Here is a 27864-nt window from a genome sequence, read left to right on the forward strand (position 1 = left end):
TCCGGGGCCCCTCCCAGGCCTCCACCTCGCGGCCTGAGGAGCCTCCTGAGGACCCCCCCAGGCTCTCAGACCCTGAGACATTTGGGCCCCTGGTCCCGGCTTCTCCCTCCCACAGAGGACTCCCCTAGAAGCGGCCTATGCTCCCCAGCCAGGGTGGCAGAGACAGGAAGAGCCTCCTGCTTGCACATCCAGAGGCTGTCGGCCCTCCTCATGCTGGGGTCCCCTCCGCTCTGCGGGACCCCTCCTCCTCTCCATCAGCGTTTCTTGAGGCATCTTCACGGGGTGCAAACGTGGGCACACCCGGTTCTGTCTCTGCTTCCTGGAGCTCCCGTTTCAGCTCCCGTTTCAGCAGGGAGACAAGCGATGGAAAATGAATGCTTGTGTCGGCGAGCGGTGCTCTGGAAAACCTTGGGGCTCAGGGGCCAGCAAATACCAGCCCTTCCTCACCTGGATCCTGGATCCTGAGCCAATTGCAACTAGACAGCGGGGCGACAGACAGAACCCAGTTCCCCCCTGTGGCTGGTGAGGCTGCTGTGGGAAGGCTTGTAGCTGGTGGGACAGGAGGGGTCAGAACAAGGGGCGCCAAGGAGATGGCCCCTAAGGGTGGGAGCCGTGGACCGGAGCAAAGCCTTGGAGAGAGAAGGGGGGGGTGCTCTGCCACCTTTGTGTAGAAAAAGCACATTTAAGGAAAGTTTGAAAATTATATATCTAGGTGACTTGATGGAAAGTAGAAACCAAAGGGGGAACTGAAGAACCCTTTCCTGTTTCCCTCAGCCTCTGGCTGCTGCCTCCTCCTCCCCGCATCCCCGTGGTAACTGCCCCCCCTTCACCCACTGGTGGGGGTGGGATCCCCCTGCGGGGTCACGGGCGCAGCCAGCACATGACATCCCACAGCACACAGACAGATGAGTGGACAGCTGTTCCTGTGCACCCAGGGCTGCAGGAGGCAGGCTTCGTGGTGACGGGAGGGCCGGCGACCCCTGGTTCAAACCTGCTACTCGGATCGGCAGCTGGGCTGGTCCCTCAGTGAGGAGGTGGTGTGGCAGATACCTCATCTGCAGGGCGCCTGGGGAGGGCCCGCTGCAGGCTCTCCCCGGGGCAGCACCTGACCCCAGGCCTCGATGCTACGCCTCACACACCCCTCCTCGGCCCCACCCGCACAGACCCGCTCTGGGCTCCTGGTGTCACATTAACACATCTGGTCCCGACCTCCACCCTGAATGCCAGCCCAGCACTCCTCCCCCACCTCCCCAAAGCAGAACCCATTACCCCAGCCCTTCTGGAGGCCAGAGGGCTGTCTTTCCGTTAGAGCAGGGGGCACCGGTCCACGACCTGTTAAGAATGGGGCGCACGGCAGGAAGTGAGCGGCAGGGGAGCGAGTGAAGCTACACCTGCTGCTGCCCAGCGCTCCCCACCATCCCGCCTGAACCCTCCCCCCTCCCCCCCCACGATCTACGGAAGAATTGTCTTCCGAAATCGGCCCCTGGTGCCAAAAAGGTTGGGGAGCGCGGTGTTATAGGACCCTCTGCTCTGTCAGTCCCCCAGGGCCCCTTCACCTGGACCTTTGACCTTTTCCCCACCTTCATCCTGCACATCCAGCCCAGGCCCACCCTCTGCCTCTGAAACTCTCCTTATTCTAGCATCCCTGCCACCAGCTGACCCCACCACCCGCCTCTCACTCGGGTCCACGTTAGAGCCGGGAGTCCCCAGGGAGGAAACGAAGGCACGTCAGTTCACTTTAAAATGGCAGGAGGGGGCCTCCCTGGTGGTCCAGTGGTTAAGACTCCGCGCTGCCGCTGCAGGAGACACGGGTTTGATCCCTGGTCGGGGAAGTTCTGTATGCTGCGAGGCGTGGCCCCAAACGTACAAACAAACAAAAACATTGTAAAGCAACTATACTCCACTAAAAATGAGTTTAAACTGAGACAAAGTGGCAGAGGCAGTGTGTGGGGCTTAGAGGAAGTAAAATGGGCCCTGAGGTGGTGATTGTTGAAGCAGGAGTTCAGGAGTCTGTTCTCTCTACCTCTTTGCATGTTAAAAGCATTCCCAAACGTGTCTACAAGGGCGATGCAAGCAGACTTCGCAGCCTGCGGGCTTATAAGTCTGGGCGGGGCCACGACCTGGCTTGCAGGGCCGAGCACCAGAGGGGGCTGGGGGTAGGGGGGGTGGGGCGGCGATCTCCCAGGGAGAAGGACAGAGGGTGTGGGAGCACAGAGGACAGGGGCCCCGGCAGCAGGGAGCCCCATCCCGATCCTGATGCGGGATCCTGCCTCTGGCCTCGTTCCCGGGCTCACTCTTCCAAATCCAGACCTCCCTCCGTTGGGGAACCGTCTCGAAGCCAGGATCAAACCGCAGCCTTTGGGGCGCTCTGCAGTGGGTGCAAAGTGGGCGAGGGGGGTTCAGCCTCCCTTGGTGTGGGAACTGAGCTCTCTGTGTGGACAGTTCTGAGTCAGTGCTGACCTCTGGGGGCCTCAACTTCGGCCTTGGATCCTCTTCCCTGCCGTTGGCCTGAGCACAAAACCTGGCACACGAGCCTTTCAGTCTTCTATTCAGTTTCCCATTTGTTTTCTTCTCGGTCCTGAGTACAGGGACTGCGGTGGTATTACCTTAACGCGGGGCGCCATGCGGACTGGCCGTGGGGTTTTTCTTCATCTTCCTTTCCCGGGTGCTCAGATCAGCTCCATCCCCGTAGGTTTAGGAAGCATTTGGTGTGCGAGGCCTGTGGGGGTTTCAGTCTCCATCACGGGCAGGTTTTTGTAAATTAAGTCAAGGAACCTGAAAGCTTGGCTAGAAATCGAAGGAATAAACAAGCAAGTGAAAAGAAGCTATTAAGTAATGAACGTGCCCCAAATTGAACCTGAATCGGTGACAGTAGAGGTGAGTTTCCCCGTCGTGTCGGAGGACAGAAGGCATGTGATGCTGTCGGTGCGTCCACGTCAGCATCCGGCCTGTCTTGTCCATCCAGCTCCAGTGGCTCTTGGATAATTACGAAACCGCAGAAGGCGTGAGTCTCCCCAGAAGTTCGCTCTACAACCACTACCTTCGCCACTGCCAGGAACACAAGCTGGACCCCGTGAACGCGGCCTCCTTTGGGAAGCTGATCCGCTCCGTGTTCATGGGCTTGAGGACGCGGCGGCTGGGTACCAGGTGGGTCGGTGAGGGTGTCTGGCAGCCCTTGCACCCGCCCCCCACCCTCCTCTTCCCTTATACAGACATCGAGCTTCGGGAGAACGTGAGGCTCCCCCCTCCTGGCACGTCCTGACGTCCGCGGCTCCGGGTGCACCTGGAGTTGCCCTGAATTGGTGGTAGCCTGGGCCCGGCCTGGCCACCCGTGGGCCGTGATCGCTTCTCTCCTGGTGATGGGACACGGGCTTCACCTCCGCTCTCTCCCTTCGCTTCACCTCGGCTCTCTCCCTTCGTTTGACATTTTCCATAGCAGGCTTTTTATTTTATTTATTTATTTATTGTTTAACATCTTTATTGGAGTATAATTGCTTTACAATGGTGTGTTAGTTTCTGTTTTATAACAAAGTGAATCAGCTGTACATATATCCCCATATCTCCTCCCTCTTGCATCTCCCTCCCTCCCACCCTCCCTATCCCACCCCTCTAGATGGTCACAAAGCACCCAGCTGATCTCCCTGTGCTATGCGGCTGCTTCCCACTAGCTATCTATTTTACATTTGGTAGTGTGTATATGTCCATGCCACTCTCTCACTTCGTCCCAGCTTATCCTTCCCCCTCCCTGTGTCCTCAAGTCCATTCTCTACGTCTGCGTCTTTATTCCTGTCCTGCCCCTAGGTTCTTCATGACCTTTGTTTTTGGATTCCATATATATGTGTTAGCATACGGTATTTGTTTTTCTGTTTCTGACTTACTTCACTCTGTATGACAGCCTCTAGGTCCATCCACCTCACTACAGATAGTTCAGTTTCGTTTCTTTTTATGGCTGAGTGATGTTCCATTGTATATATGTGCCACATCTTCTTTATCCATTCGTCTGTCGATGGACACTTAGGTTGCTTCCGTGTCCTGGCCATAGCAGGCTTTTTAAATAGCAGCCTCTGGACTGTCTAGTCGAGTTGGATTTACCATGTCTTGATGCTTTTTGCTGTGCCTGGACCGATCCACTCTGGGCTGCTCTTGGCAGACAGCGGCCGGGGACCCTCACGGGCGGGAATCTTTCTCCCTCCACCCCCGACCCCGGCAGTAGCGTTTGGCTCCTCCCACTAGGAAAAGACGGCCTCGCTCTGTTCAAAGCGGGGGGCTTGGCCCACACGTGAGATCATCTTGCATGGCTTTGACCTGTGGCCGGCCGGGTTCGCCACGTGCCCTGGGTGAAGGCGCACACACGTGGGTCTCGGTGTTCACTCACCCCCTCCCAGAAGCGGGTGTCTTAAAGGACAGGGCCAGGAGAGTTCTCTGCCACCTTGGGATCCCTGACGGAGGACATCCTTACAAAACATGGGCAGCCAGAGGGGGGCAGGGAGAAGGAGTCCATGACCTCTGGGGACACGGCCACCGCTGCCCTGGGGCCTTTCCAGATGGCTCCTGGGGCCTCCACCTTCAGAGGGTCCCAGATGCTGGCCTCAGAATTGGGGCCCATCCTCCCCGCTTTCTCCCTCCGAGCACCAGTTCAACTCGCACCTCACCTGGGAAGGACCCAGGCTCCCCGGCTTGTCCATGTTGCCAACTCAGGGAAAATGGCAGCCCGTGAGCTGGGGGTGTTTGCAAGGCCGCGTGTCTGTCCTTCCCTCCAGAGGAGCCCCTTCTGACCTATTTCCTTAAAGAAATTATTTAAAACCCTTTGAGCATCATTTCTCCCATAATAAAATAAGGTAGTGTTTCCCAAACTGTACCATTTGTAAAACGTGTTATTAGATGATTGGAAGGGGAGAGAGTTAATAATAGTAATTATTATTATTATTATTATTTATTATAATAATAAGTGTTATTATTTATTATAAGTATTCTTTATTATAATAATATTATTATTGTTTATTATAATAACAAGTATGATTATTGCTATTATTAGACCATGCTGGGTTAAACAAAGTTGAACTGGCTTTTTTACTGCAGGACTTCTCAGAGCCTTTATCATACTAAAAAACAAGAGGGGAATCTCCCAGAGGGGGAAGTCGTTACAGAATTTCCTGAACCTCTCTGACCACGGGACAGCCCATGAAAGTTTCCCACACGGTCCAGGGAACACTGGCCCCGAGAGCCCAGGGAGAAGGGCGGGGAAAGAGCCCTGTCTTGCGGTTTAGGACATCTGCAAAGAGAGCTGACCCCAGATGTTTGGTTCCTAGGGGCAACTCCAAGTATCATTACTACGGGATCCGTCTGAAGCCAGACTCGCCCCTGAACCGGCTGCAGGAGGACACGCAGTACATGGCCATGCGGCAGCAGCCTGTGCATCAGAAGCCCAGGTGGGTGAGCTGCCCGGCCGGCCCAAGGATCAGCCAGCCCACTGAGAGGTTTCACTAGCAGGAACGGAGGGAGAGGGGTTTCTCGACCATTGACCACAACCTGGAAATGGATGAAACATGGATGGAGTGGAGAAAACCAGTTCACATTCGCCCCCATCTCGGCGTCCTGGGAGAGCCCTGCCTTTCACTTGCACCTGGCGTGGAGTGAGGCCAGCAGGACGCGGGCAGTTTCAGGGTCACAACAGAAGTGAGTGGAAGGTGCAGAGATTTCCCACGTGCCCCCCCACACCCCGGCCTCCAGTGTTGTGCCTCTGTTACAGTTGATGAACCCACATAGACCCGTTCTTGTCACCCGAAGTCCATAGCCGACATTAGGGTTCACTCTCTGTGTCGTACACTCTGTAGCTTTGGTTTTTGTTTGTTTGTTTGTTTGCGGTACGCGAGCCTCTCACTGTTGTGGCCTCTCCCGTTGCGGAGCACAGGCTCTGGACGCGCAGGCTCAGCGGCCATGGCTCACGGGCCCAGCCGCTCCGTGGCACGTGGGATCCTCCCGGACCGGGGCGCGAACCCGTGTCCCCTGCATCGGCAGGTGGTCTCTCAACGACTGCGCCACCAGGGAAGCCCCACTCTGTAGCTTTGGACAAAGGTGCAATGACCTGTATCCACTATTAGAGGATGGTACAGAGTAGTTTCACTGCCCTAAAAACGCTCCCTGTTCCTCCTGTTGGTCCCTCCTCCCCGCCAACCTCCGGCGAGCGCCGATGTTTTTTTACTGGCTCCGTAGTTTTTGCCTTTTCCTGAATGCCATAGAGTTAGAATCACAGATCTTTGATTTTTCCTCTCTGTCTTCAAAGAAAGAGAGAGAACACTGAACATAACCCCAGAAGCCAGGAGAAAGAAGCTTATACACTTAAGTTGCTGCTTCCTGCTGACCTTTGGATCTGATGGCTGGAAAGGCCTGGTCATTTTCTGGAATGTTCTCTGCCTCACAGACCTACTCATCTTCTAAGGCAGGGGTCAGCACACTTTTTCTGTAAAGGGCCAGAGAGCACATATCTTCAGCTTCGCAGGCAGACACTATCTGTGGAGACCCTTCAGCTCTGCCCGTGTAGCGTGAAAGCCTCCACAAAGCAACGGGTGTGGCCATGTGGCCGTCAAACTTTATTTCAAAACGGGGGGCAGAAATGGTGCTCTGCAGCCCTAGTTGGAGACGCCCCGTTCAGGGCCCCACTCGAATACCAGCTCCCTGGCCCCTTCCACTCACCCCTCTGCCCGCCTCTGTCCCCGGCCCCTCTCCGGGGTCCATTCTCCTCCAGGGCAGGGATGCACCCCACTCTCTTCCACGTGGCATCTTCGTGCCTCAGCTGAGCTGCGTGGCTGACACCCCATTTTAGCTGCTCTAAGGGGTCCCAGTGACTCCCAACCACATGGCCGATCACGGGAGTTGGAGGTCGCAGGAGAGAGCCTGGAACCTTCTCCGGGACCAGGAGTCCATCCTGTACCTGATCGTCCACAGACAAGGACTCTGTAGCTTCCGTTGTGGGGTTCGGGCCACAGGCTTGTGCCATTGACACTTAGAGCCACCCACCCCCACAAAGTCAGGTGGTCCACATACCTCTGAGCGGCGTCCTCCCTCCTCCCAGTGAGCCTGGCCCTACATCCCACAAGTAGAGGCACCCCTAGCTCAGGCTGGGTCCCTCGCACCCATCCCACCTGGCATGCGCATCCCTCAGGGCTCAAGCAAGTCATCCCAGGAAGCCCTTCTCCGTCACGTTTCTCAGTTTGCTGCCTGGACAGGCTGTCCACTGCTTTCTAGCTCAAGGCAAAATAAAAGTCTCAGAATGTGCTTTGAGATCACATAATAGTAAGACGTTTGGGACTCTATGTAAAGAAGTTCACTTGTCTTCTAAGAGAGAAGTGTTAGAATATATACATGTAATAGCAACCCGGGTGTCCATCAGCAGATGAGTGGATAAACAAATGTGGTCCATCCGTACAGTGGAGTGGTATTGCGCCTTCAAAAGGAAGGAGATTCAGACACTCACTGCAACGTGGATGAACCCAGAGGACGCGATGCTCAGTGAAATACGCCAGACACAAAAGGACAGATACTGTCTGATCCCACTTATGTGAGGTCCCTAGAGGAGTCACATGCATAGAGACAGGAAGTAGATGGTGGGGGCCAGGGGCTGGGGGAGGGGAAGGGGGGGTCCGTGTTTCATGGGGACAGAGTTTCAGTTTGGGAAGATGAGAAAGTTCTGGAGATGATCGTGGGGATGGTTGCCCGACAGTGTGAATGTATTTAATGCCACTGCACTCAAAATATACTGGGGGACTCAGTGCACTCAAAAATACCATTTTAATGGTAAATTTTGTGTTTTCTATTTGACCACAAGTTTTAGAAAATTACACAGACACCCCAAACCAAATCCTGCTCCGTCCTCCACTCCTTGGGCCCCTTCTGGGCAGTGCTGTTAAGGCCTCACGGTGGCACACGTGTTCCCTGCCCAGGTACCGGCCAGCCCAGAAGACGGACAGCCTTGGGGAGAGCGGCTCGCACGGCAGCCTGCACAGCACACCTGAGCAGGCCATGGCTGCCCAAAGCCAGCACCACCAGCAGTACATCGGTGAGCCCCCACCCCGGCGCAGGGCCTGCTGGCAAGGCTCTGGGACCACTCGGCACCGCTGGGGCTGGGTTTCGGCACCAGCAGCATCTACAGGGATGCTTTAGACAGTTTTCTTGTATATCACCTTTTCAATTACATAGAAAGTTCTAGATAAACCCTCTTTGTGGAATCCCTGAGACTTTAGAATAATCAGCATGTTCCTCCCAAATTAATGGATATTAATCCAAAAATAATGGATTAAAGTGACCATCATAAAAATAAGTAAATAAGGGGAATTCCCTGGTGGTCCAGTGGTTAGGACTCCACACTTCCACAGCAAGGAGGCACAGGTTTGATCCCTGATCGGGGAACTAAGGTCCCACAAGCCGCGTGGCTCGGCCCAAAAATTAAAATATAAAATGTACTAAACTGAAAGAAAATAAGTAAAATGAAATGCCCATCGGAAAGAGGACTGGATGTACTTTCAGCTGAGCCGGGCCCCTCCCTGGGAGAGTCCCTCCCCAGCTGGCACCGTCCCTGCCCCGGAGTGACGGGATATGCTAAAGACGTGGGTGGCCTCCGTGTACTTTAGTGTATCTTTGAGCCCCGACTGAACCCTCCCCTGTTGGGTCTTCTGGAGACGCTGTCACCCACCTGGGCGCCCCCAATGCTGGGGGGATGGAGTGCACGATGTGTGCCAGGCCCAGGCCCTGTGCTTTGTGCGTCACCGGGAGCTGACGATGTTGTCCCCTCCCTGCACCTGAGAAAACCAAAGCTTAAGGGTTGTGTGGTGTGAGAGGAGCCAGGGCTGGCATGGGGTCACCAACACGTACGGCCGGTGTCCCCAGCCCTGCTGACCTGCCCCCTCGTTCCCCCCCGCCCCGCCACAGATGTGTCCCACGTCTTTCCGGAGTTCCCGGCGCCCGACCTGGGCAGTGTCCTGCTGCAGGAGAATGTCACGCTGCACGACATCAAGGCCCTTCAGCTGGCCTACCGGCGGCACTGCGAGGTGACTGCCCCCCGAACCCCGAGCCCGGGCCCTGGGGGCTCCGGTGGGCGCCTCGGTCAGCTGCGCGAGGCCAGCGCCAGAGCATCACTGGGTGTCCCCGCCGGTGACAAGGAGCAGACAGGACTGGCCCCCCCTCCCTCTGGCCGGGGGTGGATGGAATCCTCCTTCGTTCACTCCCATCCCCTCTCGTGGTCTGTCTGGGTTTGGAAAGGCCCCGCTGCAGCCCATATCCCGGCCGCTTGCTTGGCACAGTCTGATGGCAGTCACGTGGTGTGAGTGCAGCGGAGTGTTTATCCAGCCGTGTTTATTCCTAGGCCACGTTAGATGTCGTGATGAACCTCCAGTTCCACTACGTTGAGAAGCTGTGGCTTTCCTTCTGGAATTCTAAAGCCTCCTCCGGCGACGGCCCTGCCTCTCTACCTACCAGGTACTGCCCGTCAGCCCCCAGACAGGCCTCAGTTTCACGGGGCCTGGGTTTGCCCTGCAGACCGTCTCCTGCTGACACCCACAAATGCACCAGCTTTTCAAGAATCAGCGCTCAGACCCCCTCACGCACGTGTGATCTTTCCTCTGACTTGGTGTGCGACTTGTATGGCATTTCCCTTTGTTCGGCGAGGATCTCAGGGGTGACCCCGGGGCAGGGAGCTTGCCTGCCCCAGGTGGTCCTGCAGCCTCACTCCGCTTATCCCGCGAGAGCAGGCCCCGGGCTGACGGCTCACCTGTGTCCCCCGTGACCCCGTCCCCCGCAGCGACGAGGAGCCGGAGGGCGCCGTCCTCCCCAAGGACAAGCTGGTGTCTTTGTGCAAGTGCGACCCCGTGCTCAGGTGGATGAGGACCTGCGACCACATCCTGTACCAGGCGCTAGTGGAGATCCTCATCCCAGACGTGCTGCGGCCCGTGCCCAGTAAGCGCCCCTCCCCACACCCCTGCCCGCGACCTCCCCAGAGGAGACTCCCAGAGTGGAGGCCAGCCGAGGTCGCGGGACAGCCTCGGGGGGCGGGGGCTGAGTCGGGTTCTAACCCGCTTCCCCAGCTGATCTGACGCTGAGCTCGGCTTCCTCCCAGCACTGTGAGTCTGCAGCATGAAGGGGTGGATTCTTCAGACCTTCTCCAGATTCCAGCGGCCTTGACTGAGGAAGGGAGAGAAAAGGAGATGGTGGCCCTTGATGGCTACACCCGTCTGGGGCTGATGCGGGCCGTGGGGACCCTCCCAGGGCCTCTGCCCCCACCCGCCCTTGTGGCCTCCGGAGGTGGTGACAACACCCGCCAGCAGGGGGCCCCCTACCTAGGGGCTGTCCCTCGGGCCCCCAGGACGCGAGTCCCGACCTCGTGAGGGTGAGGAGGCCGGGCGCTGAGCCTCGCTCTTCCCGAACGAACGGCTGCCTGTTAACATCCGTGCCTGTTAGCGCTGGGGAGCCTCCATCTTTTTGATGACCTGGTCTGCTGCTTTTTTTTGCCAGAAAATGGGAAACGGCAAAACCGTTGCAGTTCTCCTTTGGCCTTGCCAGCCTGGAGACTGTTCAGTGTAGTGTGCTCTTAGAGTCTCTGTGTATTAAGGTTTGAGGTTGGGTATATTTCCTTTTATAACACTAGGGGTGGTTTTCTTTTTTCAAAAAAATGTATTTCTTATTGCAAGCCATCTCAAAATAAATTTGGAAGTTGGTAGAATATGTTTACATGCACGTGTGTGTGTCAGGGTCTCCCCCCTCCACTCAGCCCAATGACATCGGGGTGGGTCCGTCTCCGGGGGGCGATCCTGGGCACTGTGGCCCCATCCCCTCTATGCCAGGAGCCGCCCCAGTGTGACAACCATGATGTCCCCAAACATGGCCCAGTGTCCCCTGGGGTCAGGATCACCCCAGGTGAGAACTGCCAGCATAGACAGGTAGACGAGCAGAGACCAACGGCGCTGGCCCCAGTTCCTACTCAGCACCTCCGTCACTAAGTGCCCTAAATTCTCACTATCTCTTCTCCTCTGTGTTGCTTGTTCTCGGTGGGTGGTCATTTCCACGGCATGTGTGCACCTCTTACACGTGAGCTGATTCTGACGGGCAAGACTGCCTTTCTCACCGTTAATACTCGTGTCCCCCAGGTACCCTGACACAGGCCATCCGCAATTTTGCCAAGAGCTTGGAAGGCTGGTTGACGAACGCCATGAGCGACTTCCCACAGCAGGTCATCCAGACCAAGGTAACAGTCGGGGTTGGGGTCTGGGCCTCCAGACCACGCTGCGGGGTGGGGGGGGAGGGCAGAGGCTCCAGCCTGGGGCCCCCTCGGGCCCCGCTGTGCTGTGAAGGGAGGGGGCTCCTGTCCCTCTGCCCCCAGGGAACTGGAGGACCGCTGGGCCCCAGAGAAAGGGGGCTGCTGCTGTGTGTCCTGAGGGTCAGTGGTCCTTCCAGGAAGGCCCAGGGCTGCTGCTGGTGGAGGACAGGTGCTGGCCGGGAGCGCCCGACAGAAGATGTCTTTGCTGTGATACTTTTGGGTGGATTCAGAGCAGATCGAGTGTTGCTCTGCTCGTCATAGGAGGGGGATTTAACCTCTTTGTGGTCACCCTTACTGCTAGCGTCTCGGCCACAGATCAGAATGTAAAACATGGCCATCAGGCCTACCTGTGGAAAAGAGGCGATCCCATTCCCTTCCCGAGAGCATTCTCACGGCCTCAGACAGGCGGGGCCAGATCTGGGCATCCCGCCTGCCTGCTCCCCACAAGCTGGAATTGACTGGTTAGACCAGTGAGTGTAAAACGTCGGGACGCTTAGGAACCGGCTGGGTCGCTGTTCAAAAGCGCAGATTTCCAGGCCACACCTCGCAACGTCCGATCCAGTGGTGCCTGGGAATCGGTATTTTTACCGTCCCTCCCAGAGAGCCAGAGGGATCCTAGCAGCCAGGGCCTGGCCACGCTGTGCTGTGCCGTGGCGTCCGCCGTAGATGCCACTCCACGCGTTGGTGACGCCCGTGTCCCTCACTGATTCTCAACTTCGGGGTCTCTGAGACCGTCCGGAGGGCGGGTCCCTCTCCCCTGCCAGAACAGCTCTCCCCTGGTCCCTCCGCCGCCATGCCCCTGAGAAGAGAGGCAGACGGGCTTAGCCTCACACCTTCCCGGGCCCCAGGTCGGCGTGGTCGGCGCCTTCGCACAGACCCTGCGGCGCTACACGTCGCTCAACCACCTGGCGCAGGCGGCCCGGGCAGTGCTGCAGAACACGGCGCAGATCAGCCAGATGCTGAGCGACCTCAACCGCGTGGACTTCGCCAACGTGCAGGTGACTCTCCCGAGCGCCTCCCCGCGGCCTGGGACCGGGGCGCGCGGACCCGGCTTCCACCCGCTAGAAGAATGCGCAGACCCACCAAACTCAGCCTACCGCAAAGCCGGCCCCGCACCCGGGCCCGGCCCAGGCTCCTGTTGCGTGAGAAGGGTCGGGGTTGAGGCACCCACAGTCCTCAGGGACCCCCGGGCTCCGCTGCGTGATCGTCCCCCTGGCCTCCAGGCTCTGGGACAACGCCTTGGCCCATTTTCATTAAAAATTTGCCTTCCCACTGCCACGTTCACGGCTCTCTCCTCTGGGCTTAGGAGAGCGCAGCCGCCGTCAGGGGAGTCCCGCTGCTGTGTTTACGTCTAGTGTAGGCCCTGAGTTTATCCACCGAATAAACAGAAACACGCACACAGAGGACTGGCCGCTTAGAAATAACGCAACGCGAAGACGTGGTACAGCCTGGGCCTAGGATGCAGGGAGCCTGGATTTAGGCCCTTGGAAGCCGGGCAGGTTCCCTCTGGATGGCCATCCGTCTCTGCCCCATGAAGCGGGTGCCGAGTTCGCAGTTGGAAAAGGTCGAGAGCAGCAGGTGTCTGTGCTTGTGTGTGTCCGGCCTAGGGCCGCGCCCGGGAGATGTCGCTGTCGCTCCGTCCTGACCCGGCCCTCGCCTGCCCGCGCCCTACAGGAGCAGGCCTCGTGGGTGTGCCAGTGCGAGGAGGGCGTGGTGCAGCGTCTGGAGCAGGACTTCAAGCTGACCCTGCAGCAGCAGAGCTCCCTGGACCAGTGGGCCAGCTGGCTGGACAACGTAGTCACCCAGGTCCTGAAGCAGCACGCGGGCAGCCCCAGCTTCCCGAAGGCTGCGCGGCAGTTCCTGCTGAAATGGTCCTTCTACAGGTAGGTGTGCCCTTGATCTCCCAGAGAGCTCCAGACCTGGGAGGGAGGCCAAGGCCCAGAGACGCAGACCAGCCTGTGGGCCTCACTCCTGGGGGCTCCCGGGGCAGGCCCAGAGCCCCCTGGGGCCTAAAACTGGGTTACAAAGGCTTCTGCAGACAGAAACCGTCATCTCGGGCCCACCTGCTGGAGAGACACGGCAGCTCAAGCACGAGCCTTTGTTTCTGCCCCTAGAGCATCCCCACGGAGTGAGGTAAAGGAAGAATCCAGAGAGAACAGGAGCGCAGGTAGCAGCAGGTGGGAGATGAGAACCAGGTGGGGAATCGTGGTGCGAGGGGCCAGCTAGGACAGCAGCAGGGTGAAAACAGGACGCGACGTGAGCCTTTATCCCCTCACTGCCAAGTACAAGCAGGGGGCAGGGACGGGCGTCGGCTCCCCACAGGGTGGTCCTGGGCGAGGGTTAGGTGGACGTGTTTTAAAACGATGTATGTAGCTGTATTATAGTGAGTTAGGGGTGTGTGTGTGTGTGTGAATGTAAGGAGATTTATTTCAGGGGACGGGCAGGCATGATCGCGGGGCCAGCACGTCCAAAGTCTGTAGCAGGGACTGACGAGCTGGACGCTCAAGTCGGGGGAGCAGATGCCGCCGTCCGCAGGTGGGGACCCCTTCCTCCTCAGGGAAACCTCGGTTTTGCTCCCAAGGCCCCTCTGCTGACTAGGTGAGGCCCACCCCCAGTGCGGAGGCTGAGCTTCTCCACCTCAACTCGAGGGATGGTGGACGGGAACCATGGCGACACCTAGACTAATGTTTGACTGAATCACTGCCCATCACTGACACAGAAAACTAACCGTCACAGAAAGTAAACGTGAGAGAGAAAAACATATGGAGAAAGAAAAAAGAATGTGAGAAAGAGAACCCATGAAAGAAAACGAAGAGAGAAGGAAAAAGACATGAAAGGATCAATCCCGGCTGTTTACTAGCTAGCTGATAGGAATTTTTTTTTTTTAAGAGAGAGAAAACGGAGGGAAAGAAAATAATAACTAACGGCCCAAGTTTCCGAGAGCTGCTGGGTTCCCCGCCCAGTGGATGAGCTTCCCAGCCTCACTGTGACGTTCAGACACCTAGGATAAGAAAGGATCGTAAAGGCTTCCAGGGAGAAAACAGCGGGTCCCGCCGCAGGCCAGGAACCAGAGCAGCATCAGACTTGCGTGCAGCCACGCGGGGCCCAGGAGGCCGGGGAGCGGTGTAGTCAGGATCGCGCGGGAAGGCTGTCCCCACGCTGCACCTCTCACCTGGGCGAGCGGGAGCGGGGATCCCTGCCTGGCCAGGAAACCTGGGCTGCGCTCACCCAGAGAAGCCCTTCGGCGGAGTTCCGGTCCCACTCAGCGGTAAACACGTGGAAATGGAGCGTTCTGTTCAACGGAGGCGATCAGCTGTTCTCTGCCTGCAGGCCGTGCAGCACAGCCCGCCAGCCGGCTGCGGCCCAGGGCTCCGGTTGCCGTCCACCTGGCTGTGCAGATAAATGCTATCGGCGTGAGGCCAGGCCCGCTCATTTACAGATCCTCAGCAGCGTTGAGCAGTGACGAGCAGAAGGCTATTGACTGTCTGGCTCTTATCGGAACGTTTCCCGACCCCTCGGCCGGCTGCTGGCCTGGTCACTCCCTGTTCCCATCACCGTCCTCGTGCTCTGCCCTGGCCTGCTGGCCTCAGGGCCTCTGCACTGCCCTCCCCTGCCTGGAGCATCGTTCCCCAGGGAGCCCTGTGGCCCGGTCATCCTCAGAGAAGCCTGCAGACCTCCCGAGTGAAATAGCGTCCCCCTTCTCGTCCTCTGTCCCCTGCGCCTGGATTTTCTTCCATTGCCCGTCACCCCGTTCTCTGTTTGCTTGTCCGTCGCCTGTCTCCTCGACAACCACCCGTGTCTCCTCGAGAGCTGGGACGTCGCCCTTGTTCACCGCTGCTTCTCAGCGTCCGAATGTTGGGTGATGAATGAACAAGAAAGGGATTGTAAGCCTGACTGACCACGTTGCTCAGCTGTGGACTTAAACCCCATCACCACCGAGGGAACAGGATTTAGTCCAAAAGTGCGATAAAGCAACACTGGGGTGATGGGGGAGGAATGGAGTCCGAGTCGGTGGCTGCAGAGAAAGCCGGTGGGGACTCAGCCCCTCCCCCCATGGCCGGAAGTCGTGACCTGAGGAATCAGGACTGGCAGGGTGACCCCGTGACTTACACCGCAGAGATGCGAACCCAGCTGAGGCTTGCGAGTGGCTGCGGCCTCCGTGAGAGGGGGCTGCTTTTCTCTGTAACGACGGAGGCCCCACCTGACTCCAGCTTGTTGAGTTTAAGGGACTTGCCTCTGTAGCGTCCACCAGCAAATGGACAGCGGTGGGCAGGGGCCGGGTAAAGCTGACGGCCACTGATGTTCCCACCGCAGAAAGTTGCGAGCCCGTTTGGAGAACCCAAAACATACCAAGGTGACCATGGAGACGGTTCAGAAAAGCCTCTCGATCCAAAGCTTCAAACCAGCCACTGAGGCTGGGGGGGTGCCGGGTACCAGCGCCCGACCCAGGGGGTCCTTCAGGGGAGGGTGCCGGGTACGCCTCTGGGTGGGCACAGAGTGGGAGGGTGGCTCGAAGCCTTCGGGCCTGGGGTCTCCCGTTAGAGCGGCAGCAGCACAGACCATATCTTAACACTTTGAAATGCAAGCAGCTTCGTTCCGGGCCTGTGTTATCGGCAGCAGCATGAAAACCAAGCACCGCTTCCAGGCATGGGGAAGGGAGGGTGGGAGGGGGTGAGGGGTGAGGGGGGGCCCCTTCCCAGGGACCCGTGGTCCGTGTTCACTCGCTTACCTTTAGGGGGTCAGCCATACGGAGCCAAAGGAGCTTCTGAGCAGAAAACACATCCCGAACCCCAAGCCTGTTCCCTGTGCCCACTTAGGCGGCCTTCGTCTTCATTCTTTGTGAACGTTCTTCAGGTGACCTTTGCTTCCTAAAGTGCTCATCTGGACACAGGCAGGCACCACCCGGGTCCCCTCCTTGGCTGCCCTTCCAGGGCATCTCAAAACCACAGCCGGCTGGAGCCAGCTCTCCTTTTCCACCGCTGAACCAAAGTGCCGTCAGAGCGTGTCTGCACACTGGCCCGGAGAAGATGGATGCAAGAATCAAGTAAACGGATTTGTTGTTGGCTGTCTTTGCCGACTTGCCCGCATGCCCCATTGCTAACACACAAGCAGGCAGCAGTTTCAACCTGTTAAAAGATAAACTGAGGCTCGTTAAATTTTCAGAAGATTCTTTGAGGGACCTCCCTGGTGGCACAGCGGTTAAGAATCCACCTGCCAATGCAGGGGACACGGGTTCAAGCCCTGCTCCGGGGAGATCCCACGTGCTGCGGAGCAGCTAAGCCCGTGCGCCACAACTACTGAGCCCGCTCTCCAGAGCCTGCGAGCCACAACTACTGAGCCCGCACGCCTAGAGCCCGTGCTCCGTAGCAAGAGACGCCACCTCAGTGAGAAGCCTGAGCACCGTCTGCAACGAAGACCCAACGCAGCCAAAAATAAATAAATAAAAACGTTCTTTGAGCAAACATCGCTTTGAAGGCCAAAGTCGTTACAGGCTGCCCGGACAGGAGCAGGGGGAGAGGTGTTTACACAGAAGGAAGTGATTCGATGTCTGCAGCTTGGGTTCTCTGACAGATCTCGCCGGGCCCTGGGTGCTTGGACTCCAGGGTGGCAGGGCCGCCCCGGAGCGATGCCCCGGGGCTCCTCTCCTGTCTTGTCCCTTCCTGTTTCTTTTCTCGGTACCACAGCGATTAGACGTCACTGAGAGTAGGTGAGTTCTGAGCTGGAGTGTCCAGGTGTTTGGGGCCACGTGGCAGTGCACGCATAGGCCAGGGATTTTGGTCGGGGACCACGTTTAATAACTCCTTTAGATCGGCGCTCGCTTTCTCTGGAAAGAATCAGATGGTAGATCTTTTTGAGGGATAAAGCCTTCCAGGCACACAGCACATCAACGACAGGCACAGCCAATAAAACTTTATTAATGGATGCTGCAGTGTGAATTTCAGGTACATTCCATGTGTCGTGAAATACAATTCTTTTGACTTTTTTTGCCAACCATTCAAAACTGTAAAAACCATTCCTGGCTGGCAGGCTGGATCTGGTCTGGCTTGGGCTGCGGTTTGCCAACCCCTGCTTTGGATGAAAGAGGCAAAGGTGCCCTGAACTTGAATCTCGTTTTTAGGCGCCTAAAACTGCTGGCTAAGGATGGGAAGGATGGGAAAGGCCGCGGGGTGGTCTGGGAGGCTGGCAGGCCCCTCGCAGCCCAGCTCGGGGCTGGAGGGGAGCCTGGCGTCCCGGAGGTGCCAGCCCGTGTCTGCCGCCTCAGCTCCATGGTGATCCGCGACCTCACGCTGCGCAGCGCTGCCAGCTTTGGCTCCTTCCACCTCATCCGGCTGCTCTACGACGAGTACATGTTCTACCTGGTGGAGCACCGCGTCGCCGAGGCCACTGGGGAGACGCCCATTGCCGTGATGGGAGAGGTGAGCGCCCCCGGGATGAGAGGGCCGGCCTCGGGGCCCGAGAGAACACACTCGTGGGGGCGGGCGGCGGGTGGGAAAAAGCTCACCTGCCCCAGCAGGACGGACCCTGGCTCCTCTGTCCCCTACTCACGTGGCCCGGGCAGGATTTCCACCTCATTGAGGTAAAATGCACAGAAAGTAAAATTTACCTTTTTAACCATCTCAGAGGAAACAATTCAGTGGCATTTAGTACATTCACAGCGTTGTGAAACCACCACCTATCTTGTTCCAGAACATTCCATCACCCCAAAAGAAAACCCCACCCCCTTGGCAGTAAACCCCCCGGCCCCTGGCAACCGTGAACCCACTCTCTGTCTCTGTGGATCGGCCTGTCCTGGACGTTTCCTATCAATGGAATCACACCCTGTGTGTCCTTCTGTGTCTGGCTTCTCGCACTGAGCATCGTGTTCTTGAGGTCCGTCCACGTGGTAGCGAGTGTCGGGGCTTCTGTCCTTCTTCTGGCCAAACACTGTTTGATTGCACGGATATGCACCACCTTGCTGATCCATCGCCTGTTGATAGATGGGCTGTGTCCACCTTTTGGCTGGTGTGAATCGTGCTGCTGTGAGCATTCATGTACACATTTTGTTTGAGCACCTGTTTCCATTCTTTGGGGTACAGACCGAGGAGCAGAATTGCTGGGTCATGACAGGGTTGTTTCAAGGAAGGAATGAGGCGACACTTGTAGAGCTTTTAGTACGTGGTAAGCCCGTGATAAACAGCGGCTTTTCCTTCACTGACCACTCAGAGGCCACAGCCCTCCAGCGACTCCCAGGCAGGGCCCTGGAAAGTGTTAGAGGGGCCACACCCAGACACCCAGCAGCCTCAGGGCCGCTTCTCACGGCAGAAGCCCTCTCACTTACAAAGCGAAAGCCCGATTCCTCTGTGGACGAGGACATTGCTAACCTTCCCCGGCACCTGCTCTGCGGAGGGCCCTCACTCCGGGCTTCTCTCTTTCAGTTCAACGATCTTGCCTCCCTGTCGCTGACACTGCTCGACAAAGGTGGGTGTGTCTGGGCTTTCCCTCCTGTCCTGGGCCTGGTGGCGATCAGGGCGGCCCCTGGGGCGGGGACACTGGGCAGCAGCCCACTGGGGGCTCAGAGCAGAGGCCCTGCCCCTCCTACTGGATTACGTTTACTCCTCTCCCTGGTTCCCTGCACACCAGGCCCCTCAGCGCAGGGCCACGGACAGGACTGGTGCCGGTGCTGGGGCTGGCGGGGTGAGGGCCTCCTGCGGCCACGTCCAGAGGGGGAGCAGGGCAGGTGGGCCAGAGAGCGCCCCCCCCCGGGGCCCCATACCCTGCCCCGTGGAGGTGGGGGGGCCCAACCGCCAAGGGCGATGCTGCCGGGAGCACAGCCCAGGCACGTGGGCATTGGTCGTGGGGAGGAAGGCCTCCAGGTTGACTGGGTCAACCCAGGCCCAGGCTAAGGCAGTGCCCTGCCCTGGCCCCTTCGCGCCCCCTGAAGATGTGCCCCGCGCCCCACCCCGCCTCCACAGATGACCTCAGCGAGGACCGTGGAGGCAGCGACGCCCGCTCGGAGGCCCGAGGCCGGGGCGAGCCCCTGGTGAAGCGGGAGCGCAGCGACCCCAACCACCCGCTGCAGGGCGTCTAGCTGGGCCGCGCTGCCCCGGCTCCAGGTCCCAGAGCTCCGCCGCGGTAGTGCCTCCTTTACTCCGAGTGCCGGGGCCCCTGGGCCAGGGCGCCCTTAAAGGACACGCTCTCCCTCAAGAGGAAAACCGTTGTGACCGCGACCGAAGCTCAGATGGGGCGCCCAGACCCCTTTTCCTTCTTCTGAATGTTCCTTCCCCCACTGCAAACATCCCCTTCCAGAGCTGGAAGGGGCCGTGCTGAGCGAGTCGCTACCTCCACTTTGGGAATCTCCCCCTGCCAGCTCGTTCCGATTTGCACCCTGATTTGAAAAAACTCCAGCGGGTCCTGGGGAGGAAGGGATGTCCCGCAACCGTCGGGCAGCGCCAAGCGGGCCGTGTCCCCGCAGCCCCCCTCAGGCCCTGTGGTGGGAGAGGCCATCTCGGTCCTCGCCCCGTGGCCTCCTGCCCTGCCGGCCGCCAGGCACCCCGTCTCTAGACCCCGAAGGGATCAGAAGCAGCCGCCAGTTGCGTCCCCGGACGGCACGCATCCCACGGCCCCACGTGACTCAAAGAACACGTCACGGAAGCGGGCCCGCTCGTGGTGGGGGCGGGGCCTTTCCAAATCAAAGCCAGAAGCTTGATGAGCAACCAGAAGGACTGTGAATCTGTCCAGGTTCACAGCCAACGTCAAGTTCAACTGTGAGGTCTGGAATGAGTTTGTTCCAAGGGGGCCGGGAGGTCAGGGTCTCCGCCGCGCCGTCAGAGGGCAGCCATCCTGCCAAGTCTGTGCACGAGCAGCCATGCCTGAGCCCCACTCCACAGAACCTTCCAGAACGTCTGCCTTTGAAGTAGCGATCCCAGAGCACTGGGACCCCGGCAGGTCCCATCTTGAACTGCTCAGGGTCCAAACTCTTCTCTGGGGACAAACGAATCCCAAGGGCTGTCCCAGGCCTGACCTCGAAACTCTCCAGATCTGTGTCCCTCGTAACGTGTTGCACCAGTAAGCCCTGTGCCAGAGTTCCGCTCCCGAAGCAGCTGCAAAGAAGAAAGACAAACCTCTGGTCCAAGAAGCATCGACTTCTCAAATGCAATAGTTTCTCCTTTTGGAAATATGTTCATACAAATAGTTTTGTGCTCTAATTGTTATTAGAACATTCCTTATGAATGTGTATATCGCAGTATATTCAGTCCCCCATGTTGTTTTCTCATTCATGCAGAAGGTACTAATGTAAACTCACGAGGCCTTTAAACACCCTACTTCTCGACAAGCAGGAGCGCTGTGCGTCCCTGGTGCCCGCAGGTGCCCGGGGAGAGCAGCAGGGAAGGACGAGAAATCTCATTTTAAGAAACCAAAAGCCTGTCATGATCACAACGTGCGTGTGGTCTTAAAGTTGCAGACTCAGATGAACTCAGACAGAAGGAATGTCTTTAAAGCTGCATCTCCTTTCCTGGGAGACGTTCAAGCTCACGGCTCCTGGATTGTGACGCCTGCCTTTTCTTCCACGTTTCTGCCTTACGCTCTGTCTAGTCCTTTGCCGGATTCCGCGAGGAGGAATATAAATGACGGTAAAGACACCAGCCTTCCGAGCCCGTTCTCGTTTCCCGTTGCAATAAACACACTGAACGTGCCCGTTGTGGGTCGCAGTCCACGCTCCAGCCTTTGCCCCGCCGCCCACTCCAGTGGCCTTGGAGGACGAAGCCCTCCCTCCCGCACTCCCCTGGCCCTGGCACAGCCAGCCTGGCCAGACCTGGGCCACACGAGCCCAGGAAGGGAGGGCAGCAGTGCTCTCCTCCGGCTCTCTGGGGAATGTTCCAGAAGGAGCATTTAGCAAGGCCAGAGAGGGCAAGAAAACAACTCTCAGCCCAGGATGGGCGAGACTGTAAACAGACTAAACTGGTTCAGAGACGCAGAATAAATCCACGCTCCGGCCGCTGACACAGCACACTGGTTGTTTACGGGGTTAATCTGGTAAAGCGGTGGGGCCCGAACTTCAGAACCCCCTAAGAATCAGGGCGTGAGCTTCTTCCGAAATCGCCAGTTCCTGGGCGCCATCCCCAGAGAGCCTGGCTCGTGGGCTGAAGGTGCGGGCCGGGCATCCGTACTGTTGTGACCACCCACTCTGGGGGCCCGTGACACAGGGCATTATAGGACTTTGAAGAAACCCTGCAGAGGAGAGCGATGCGCTCAGGAAGGGCCCACAGGGGGGAGGATGTTCCAGAAACGTGGACGCAGTTCCCCGTTAGTCGCCCATAAGAGCTGCTTCTCAGGGGCCAGGCTGGTGCCCCGTGTGCCGCCGGAGATGCTCAGCCTTGGCCCCAGACCGGGCCCCTCTGTCCCGGGTGGAGGCCCTGGGGACCCCAGGTGACACTAAAATCATCCATCGCTATCCCAGGCTGGGAACTCCAGGGCCTGCGCTTGGCTTAAGGCTCTGCTGCCACCATCCTGAAATTCTTAAGAGTTTTCCACCAAAGGGCCCCTGCTTTAATTTTGCACTGGGCCCCACCAATACTGTGGCCAATCCTGGGGAGGAGCTCTCAGGACCCAAGCATGCAGCCTCCCCTCAGCCGGGTGGCCAGGCCCTGACTCCAGGCCGACTCCTCTGCCAGGCTCTCAGAACCCAGCGGAACCCAGACTCGTCCCTACCCTCCCGTGGTTCACGATTTCAGCCCGAGGCCCCCTGAGCAGCACCAGCTCTTGCGGGGAGCAGGAGCCGCCCCTGAATCTTCCCCCTTGGAGATCCCGGCCCGGGGCCAGGCGGCAGGGTCCCTGGGAGGGGAGAGCACCTTAGGGCCTGGGTGGCTGGCGAGGCTCTTGAGCACAGGAGATGCCCACGTGATTCCTGCCCCAGGAGCTGGAGAGGAGACGAGGAGGGGAGGCTGCCGAAGGCCCGTGGGTCCCTAGCCCATTGGGTAGGGCTCCGGGGCACAGGCACAGCAAAAGGGGGACCCAGTCCTACCAAGAGCCTCCAGGAGGTCCTGACCGATCACAGTGGCTTCTTGTCATTGTGGTCCATTCTTCTCTTCTTTTTGACAGTCTTCCAAGGTAGGTGTTAACCCCGCCCACCATTGTGCACATGGGGAAAATGAGGCTGCTGGCTGGAATGCAAGCAGGATGGCTGGAGCCCCGGCAGCCATCTTGGACCTCAAGGTGAACATCATAAAATAAGGATGGCAAAGCAATGAGACAGAAGGTACCTGGGTTCCTGGTGATCATTATAACCCTAATGGCCCTGAGTCAGAGTGCAATAAGCCACAGTTTGGGAGGGTTGCAGGGGGACCCATAGACGTTCTAGCCTCCAAGAACTCTCTGGTAGCAAGAACTCTGAAGTGAGATGCGAGGCGTGCATGCGCGTGCATGCGTGCGCGCGCGCGTGCGCGCGCACACACACACACACACATACACATCAGCTGCAGGAATGCTAAGTAAGAAGGGAGAGATTCTCCCTGGCTGGGAGTGTCACCCCCACCCCAGTTTTCCTCCCACTTCTCTGGCTGCCCCCTCACCCCCTGCACCTGGGTCCTGCTCCTTCCACACCCTCCATGACCTCGTCCACGTGCTGCTGACTTGCTCCACAGCTGCCTGCCCACCGTGGCTCAGAGGTTCGTGGATGCCTCGCCCTCCAAAGGGCAAGACAGGAGCTCAGCATCTGACGATCCAGACCTCTTGCCTGTATCCCCATCCCACTGCCCGAGCCAGAAACCCAGGGCCACCTGCATGCCCTCCGTCCCTCCTACCTCCTCCAGACTGCCCCTAACATGGCCACTGGTTCCTTCCTCCTGGCCACTCCCTGAGACCTCCCTGCCTGGAGATGCAGCAGGGCAGCCGGGCTTGGACAATAGCTGTGCCCTCAGGTAAATTACTTAGATCAGTTTCCCCATCTGGGAAAAAAGGGTAATAAAAACACCTACCTCACAGTGTTGTTGTGAGATTTAAATAAGTTGATTTGTAGAAAGTACTGGAGTAAGCATTCAACAATTGTTTCTCAACCTTGGCACCTTTGGCATTTGGGGTTGGCTAAGTCTCTGGGTTAGAGGAGGGACCTTTCTGGACACTGGGGGGGCGTTGAGCAGCACCCCTGGCCCACTAGCACCCCACCCCCACTAGCACCCCACCCCCAGTGGCGAAGACCATAAATATCTCCAGATACTGATTGCCAAGTGTCCCCTGCCCCCAGGTGAGAACCACCGGGTAATCGCATTCTCATTATTATCAGTTCTCTGCATCTTTCACACCTTGGCAACCATGTCACTTGTCTTTTCCTCCCGTGACCCACTTGCTGCTCTGATTTTTTTTTTTTTAAGATAGCATGATCCTTTTTAAAAAATATTTACTTATTTGGTGGCACCAGGGCTCAGTTACGGCATGCGGGATCTTTAGTTGCAGTGTGCAGGACCGAACCCAGGTCCCCTGCATTGAGAGTGCGGAGTCTTAACCACTGGACCACCAGGGAAGTCCCTGCTCTGACTTTCTGCTCCTGGAACTCACCCCAGTGTCTCATTTCAGGCTCTTTCACCTTCATTGCTCTTCCCACCTAAACTCCACTCCACACACACACCCCTTCCTCTTTAGCATTCATCTTAACTGACACCTCCTCCAGGAAGCCTTCCTGGAAGATCCCCAGCTAGATTAGGATGGATCCCTTCTACCCCGTATTTCCTGCACTACTTTATTATGATTGTTGGCAAATCTCTTTCCCATGAGCTCTGAGGGTGAGTAGCTCTCATCTGGCTTGCTCAATACTGTATTTCCCACATCTTGCACAGATAAAATCAAATTCATTCAGGAGGCCACCACCACCATTTTTTGATATAATCGAAGCTGGGCTATAGAAAGACTTATTCTGGTGCGTGGATCACACACGAAGAAAATGGAAGCAAGGGGGTCACTAGGTACTTGTGAAGATGGTACAGGCCGGGTGGGGGGTCAGAGTGTCGCAGCGCAGATGAAGGCGGGGGAGCAGAGGCAAGAGGGCTGCTAGAGCAGCAGGCCAAGCGGCTATGAAATCAAGTCGGTGGATTTGACCCGTTTTTCTTTGTAATGGACCAGGAGAGAAATAGAAAAGATCAGGAGTGTCAGTGTAATTAGCAAAGATAACTATGGCTTTGTAACATCTCAGTATATGTTATACGATGTGTGTGGACATACACATACGGGATTGGGCTGCATGTAAAGTGTACTGAACATACGTACGTATTGAAAGCCACAGTCCTAGAGACTAGTCCTCACCTACGCTGAGGTCATGGACCCCTTTGAGGATCCTCTGTGATGGACGCCTGTGGGGTCTTGCTACCGAGCATCTACCTGTTCTACCTTCTTTGAACATAACACTCCGATTCCTTCTGGGCAGTGACCCTTCTTCCCACCGTTTGAAACACCATCTGTAAGTGGGCGCTTGCACACACTGAAGGAGGCTGCTCCTGGCCGAGGGGACGGAGGGGACGGGCTTGACATGTGAGGTGGCCCGGGGTGAGCTGGGAAGGAGACAGGGCTTCCTAGATCTTGGCGAGGCCTGGGGGTTGCATCCCGGGAGTGACGGCCCATGACCTCAAAATGGACGTCAAACTCCCCTCTGTCAACTCTCTTCTGTACAGCTGTCCACTGGACCCCTCCACCTAAAGGCTCTCGCTCAATGAATAACTGACCAGAGCATAAAGTGGCTAGAGTCGGGGAAAGCAGGAGGGGGCAGGGATTAATAACGTACCCTGCCATGCTGGACGCATCTGACCCCCTCCTCCTCAGAATCTGAATTGTGAGCTGAATATAAGACCGAAAGCAGTTGAAGTTTGAGCATTCTCGGGAGGTGACCCACCGGTTCCCAAGACCCACTGGAGCTGCCCAGTTTCTTCTCTTCTCTCTCTGATCTTAGGAACATGCTCATCACTTGCCAGCAAACTTTCCACTTGCTTACATTTGACAGAGGTGTTTTGGGGAGTTTGCAAGCAGTCTCCAAACCGATACACCCTCAGTACCCATGAGTCTTGCAGGCAGTTGCAGAAGGGATTCTCAGCACCCCCCCCCCCAAAGCCCTCCCAGGATAAAAAGCCCCTGTTTTAGACATGCCTAATGCTGGGAGTGTAATCAGAGCAGCCAGCAACTACCTGACCTGTTTCCCAGAAGATGACAGGCCTCAGCTGGGGCAGAGCCTTTGCGTTTCTGCAAGTTTATTTACTTAGAAGGAACTAAACTGCTTTTCATCCTAGAGCCCAGTTTTCATTTCATTCCCAATCCTCTGCTGCCCCCCTGTGGTCACTGTGTGACACAGCCTCTTCCTTTTCACCCCGGGGAAACCAGCCAGCTCGGGATTTTGCCTAGAATGGAGGCTGTTTTGTTTACTAAAATTGCAATCATGCATGGAAAGACCACAAGCAATGGAGTGCAAGAGCTAGCTGCCTCTTTTCTCCATCTGCCTCTCCTCCTCTTCCTCAACTATTCCCTATTTATTTGTCTCCCCACAAGATAGTCAATAACTACAAAGGGAAAAGTATCAGTGGTAAGCTGGCCGACACCGGTGATCTGAGTTGTAAATGGTACAAATTGACATCAGGTGCCTCCTGATAGGTTCGTCCATGTTATTTACACCAAAAATTCAACACCTGAATTTAATCAGGAGGAAACGGTCAACAGACCCAAAATGAAAGGGTATTCTTCAAAATAGCTGGGCAGCACACCTCACCAGTGTCATGGGGAAGGAAAAATAAGACAGAGGAATTAATCCAGACTAAAGGAAACTGAGGAGTAATGACATCTAAATGCAACAAGGAATCCTGGACTGGATCCTGGAACAGGAACAAAACACTGGCAGTCAGCAGGTGAGACCTGAATAGGTTTTTATGCTAGTGAATCGTACTGCATCAGTGTGAATTTCCTGGTTTTGGTCATCGTGCTGTTTACGTAAGATGTTAACATTTGGAGAAGCTGGGTGAAGGCTGTATGGAATTTCTTGGTGCTGTTTTTGCAACTTCTTTGTAAATTTGAATTTTTTTTCTTTTTCTTTTTTTTTTTAGGGTTAGGGTAAGTCTGAATTTATTTTAAATTGAAGGTTAAATCTTTTTAATTACAAAGAGTACAATCAGCATTTCCTCCTAGCTCCATACCACATTTAGCTGCTGCAGAATATGGGAGTGAGAGAAGCTAGTGCACCCAGCTCGAGTCAAGGGTTCCCCTCTTGGCCTCAGCGTCAGCTGCAATGGACACCTTGCTGTCAAGAACTTGACCCTGTGGACTGCGGGGCGGGGTGGGGGGGGGGAGGCGCGGAGGTGGTGTTGGGGGGCGCTGCCGAGCAGAGGAGGCCAGGAACTGTAGCTGATTAATATCTGGGTCCTCACCCTCTGCGTGGGGCTGGGCACAGAGCAGATACTTCACGGGGCCAGGTCCCTGCCCACGATGGGAAGATGAGAACAGAATTACAGCTGTGAAAGCCCTTTTTCCTGGGCTTGGCTGTAGAGAAGGAAGTTCCCAGTTCTCAGAGCTCAGCCTGGGCTCGGTGGGTTGGGGGTTCCTCAGACTTCTCTCCTGATGAGCCGAGAAGGAAGCAGGCAGCAGAGAGGTCAGATGGTCAAGGGAAACCATCTGGATCCCTCCATTTCCCACTTCCGACCCTTGTCTTGGGAAAAACCTCAAACTCCTCCGAGAACTCTATGGCCTACAAGGCCCTGCATGGCCCCTCGCTCACTCTGCCCTGGCCACACTGAGCTCCTCGCTGTTCTCCAGCTCAGCAAGCTGGTTCCTGCCTCAGGACCTTTGCACTCACTGTTCTGTCTAGAGTGCTTCTCCTGCAGGTCTTCTACTAGAATGTCATGTAGAACAGTGTGTCAGGCACAGTAGGTGTGGTGGATATATACTGCTGTGTAACAAATATTCCTAAACTTAGTGGCTTGGCTCATAACAGCAACTATCATTTATCTTTCATGGGGGGTGAGAAACAGGAAGGGCCAGGCTGGGCAGGTCTCTCTCAGGGCTTTGCCTTTCAGTGTCTGTTTCAGCTTCCTTATAGAATGGCAGCCTCAGGGCGGGTGGACAGCTTCCATGACGGCTGAAGGCTTTTAGGGCAACTGTTCCAGCAAAGCAGGCAGAAGTTGTATCCTCTGTCCCTGTCATGACCCAGCCTCGTAAGTCACATGCTATCATTTCCACAGACTCTACTGATGGACCAGTAACCAGCCACTCCCATTCAAGGGAAACAGAGCCCTCACCTCTTTTTTTTTAATTGAAGTATAGTTGATAAACAATGTTGTTAATTTCTGCCGTACAGCAAAGTGATTCAGTTATATACATATATATATACATACATTCATTTTCATATTCTTTTCCATTGTGGTTTATCACAGGATACTAAATATAGTTCCCAGTAGGACCTTGTTGTTTATCCATCCTATACTTAATAGTTTGCATCTGCTAATCCCAAACTCCCAATCCATCCCTCCCCCGCCTCCCCTCCCCTTTGGCAACCAGAAGTCTGTTCTCTTATGTCTGTGAGTCTGTTTCGGCTTCGTAGATAAGTTCATTTGTGTCAT

General features: G+C 56.7%; 1 protein-coding gene across 10 annotated transcripts in view; it reads left to right on the top strand.

Moving 5' to 3' along the window:
- The window catches only part of RFX2 (regulatory factor X2), a 99804-nt gene extending 78509 nt beyond the window's left edge, over positions 1–21295 (top strand). For 7 of the 10 annotated variants that reach the window (XM_067734049.1, XM_067734047.1, XM_067734051.1 and 4 more), the window contains 11 exons: positions 2966–3147; positions 5310–5429; positions 7941–8056; positions 8926–9044; positions 9359–9471; positions 9794–9948; positions 11136–11233; positions 12154–12303; positions 12980–13188; positions 17568–17721; positions 18721–19219. In XM_067734049.1, the coding sequence (XP_067590150.1) occupies positions 2966–3147; positions 5310–5429; positions 7941–8056; positions 8926–9044; positions 9359–9471; positions 9794–9948; positions 11136–11233; positions 12154–12303; positions 12980–13188; positions 17568–17721; positions 18721–19188 (1884 nt within the window). In that variant the 3' untranslated portion in view covers positions 19189–19219. The other 3 variants (XM_067734052.1, XM_067734053.1, XM_067734054.1) reach the window with 2 other exon arrangements.
- The last annotated feature ends 6569 nt before the right edge of the window (positions 21296–27864 follow it).

Source organism: Pseudorca crassidens, chromosome 3 (assembly GCF_039906515.1).
Source record: "Pseudorca crassidens isolate mPseCra1 chromosome 3, mPseCra1.hap1, whole genome shotgun sequence".
In the NCBI taxonomy this organism is placed as follows: domain Eukaryota; kingdom Metazoa; phylum Chordata; class Mammalia; order Artiodactyla; family Delphinidae; genus Pseudorca; species Pseudorca crassidens.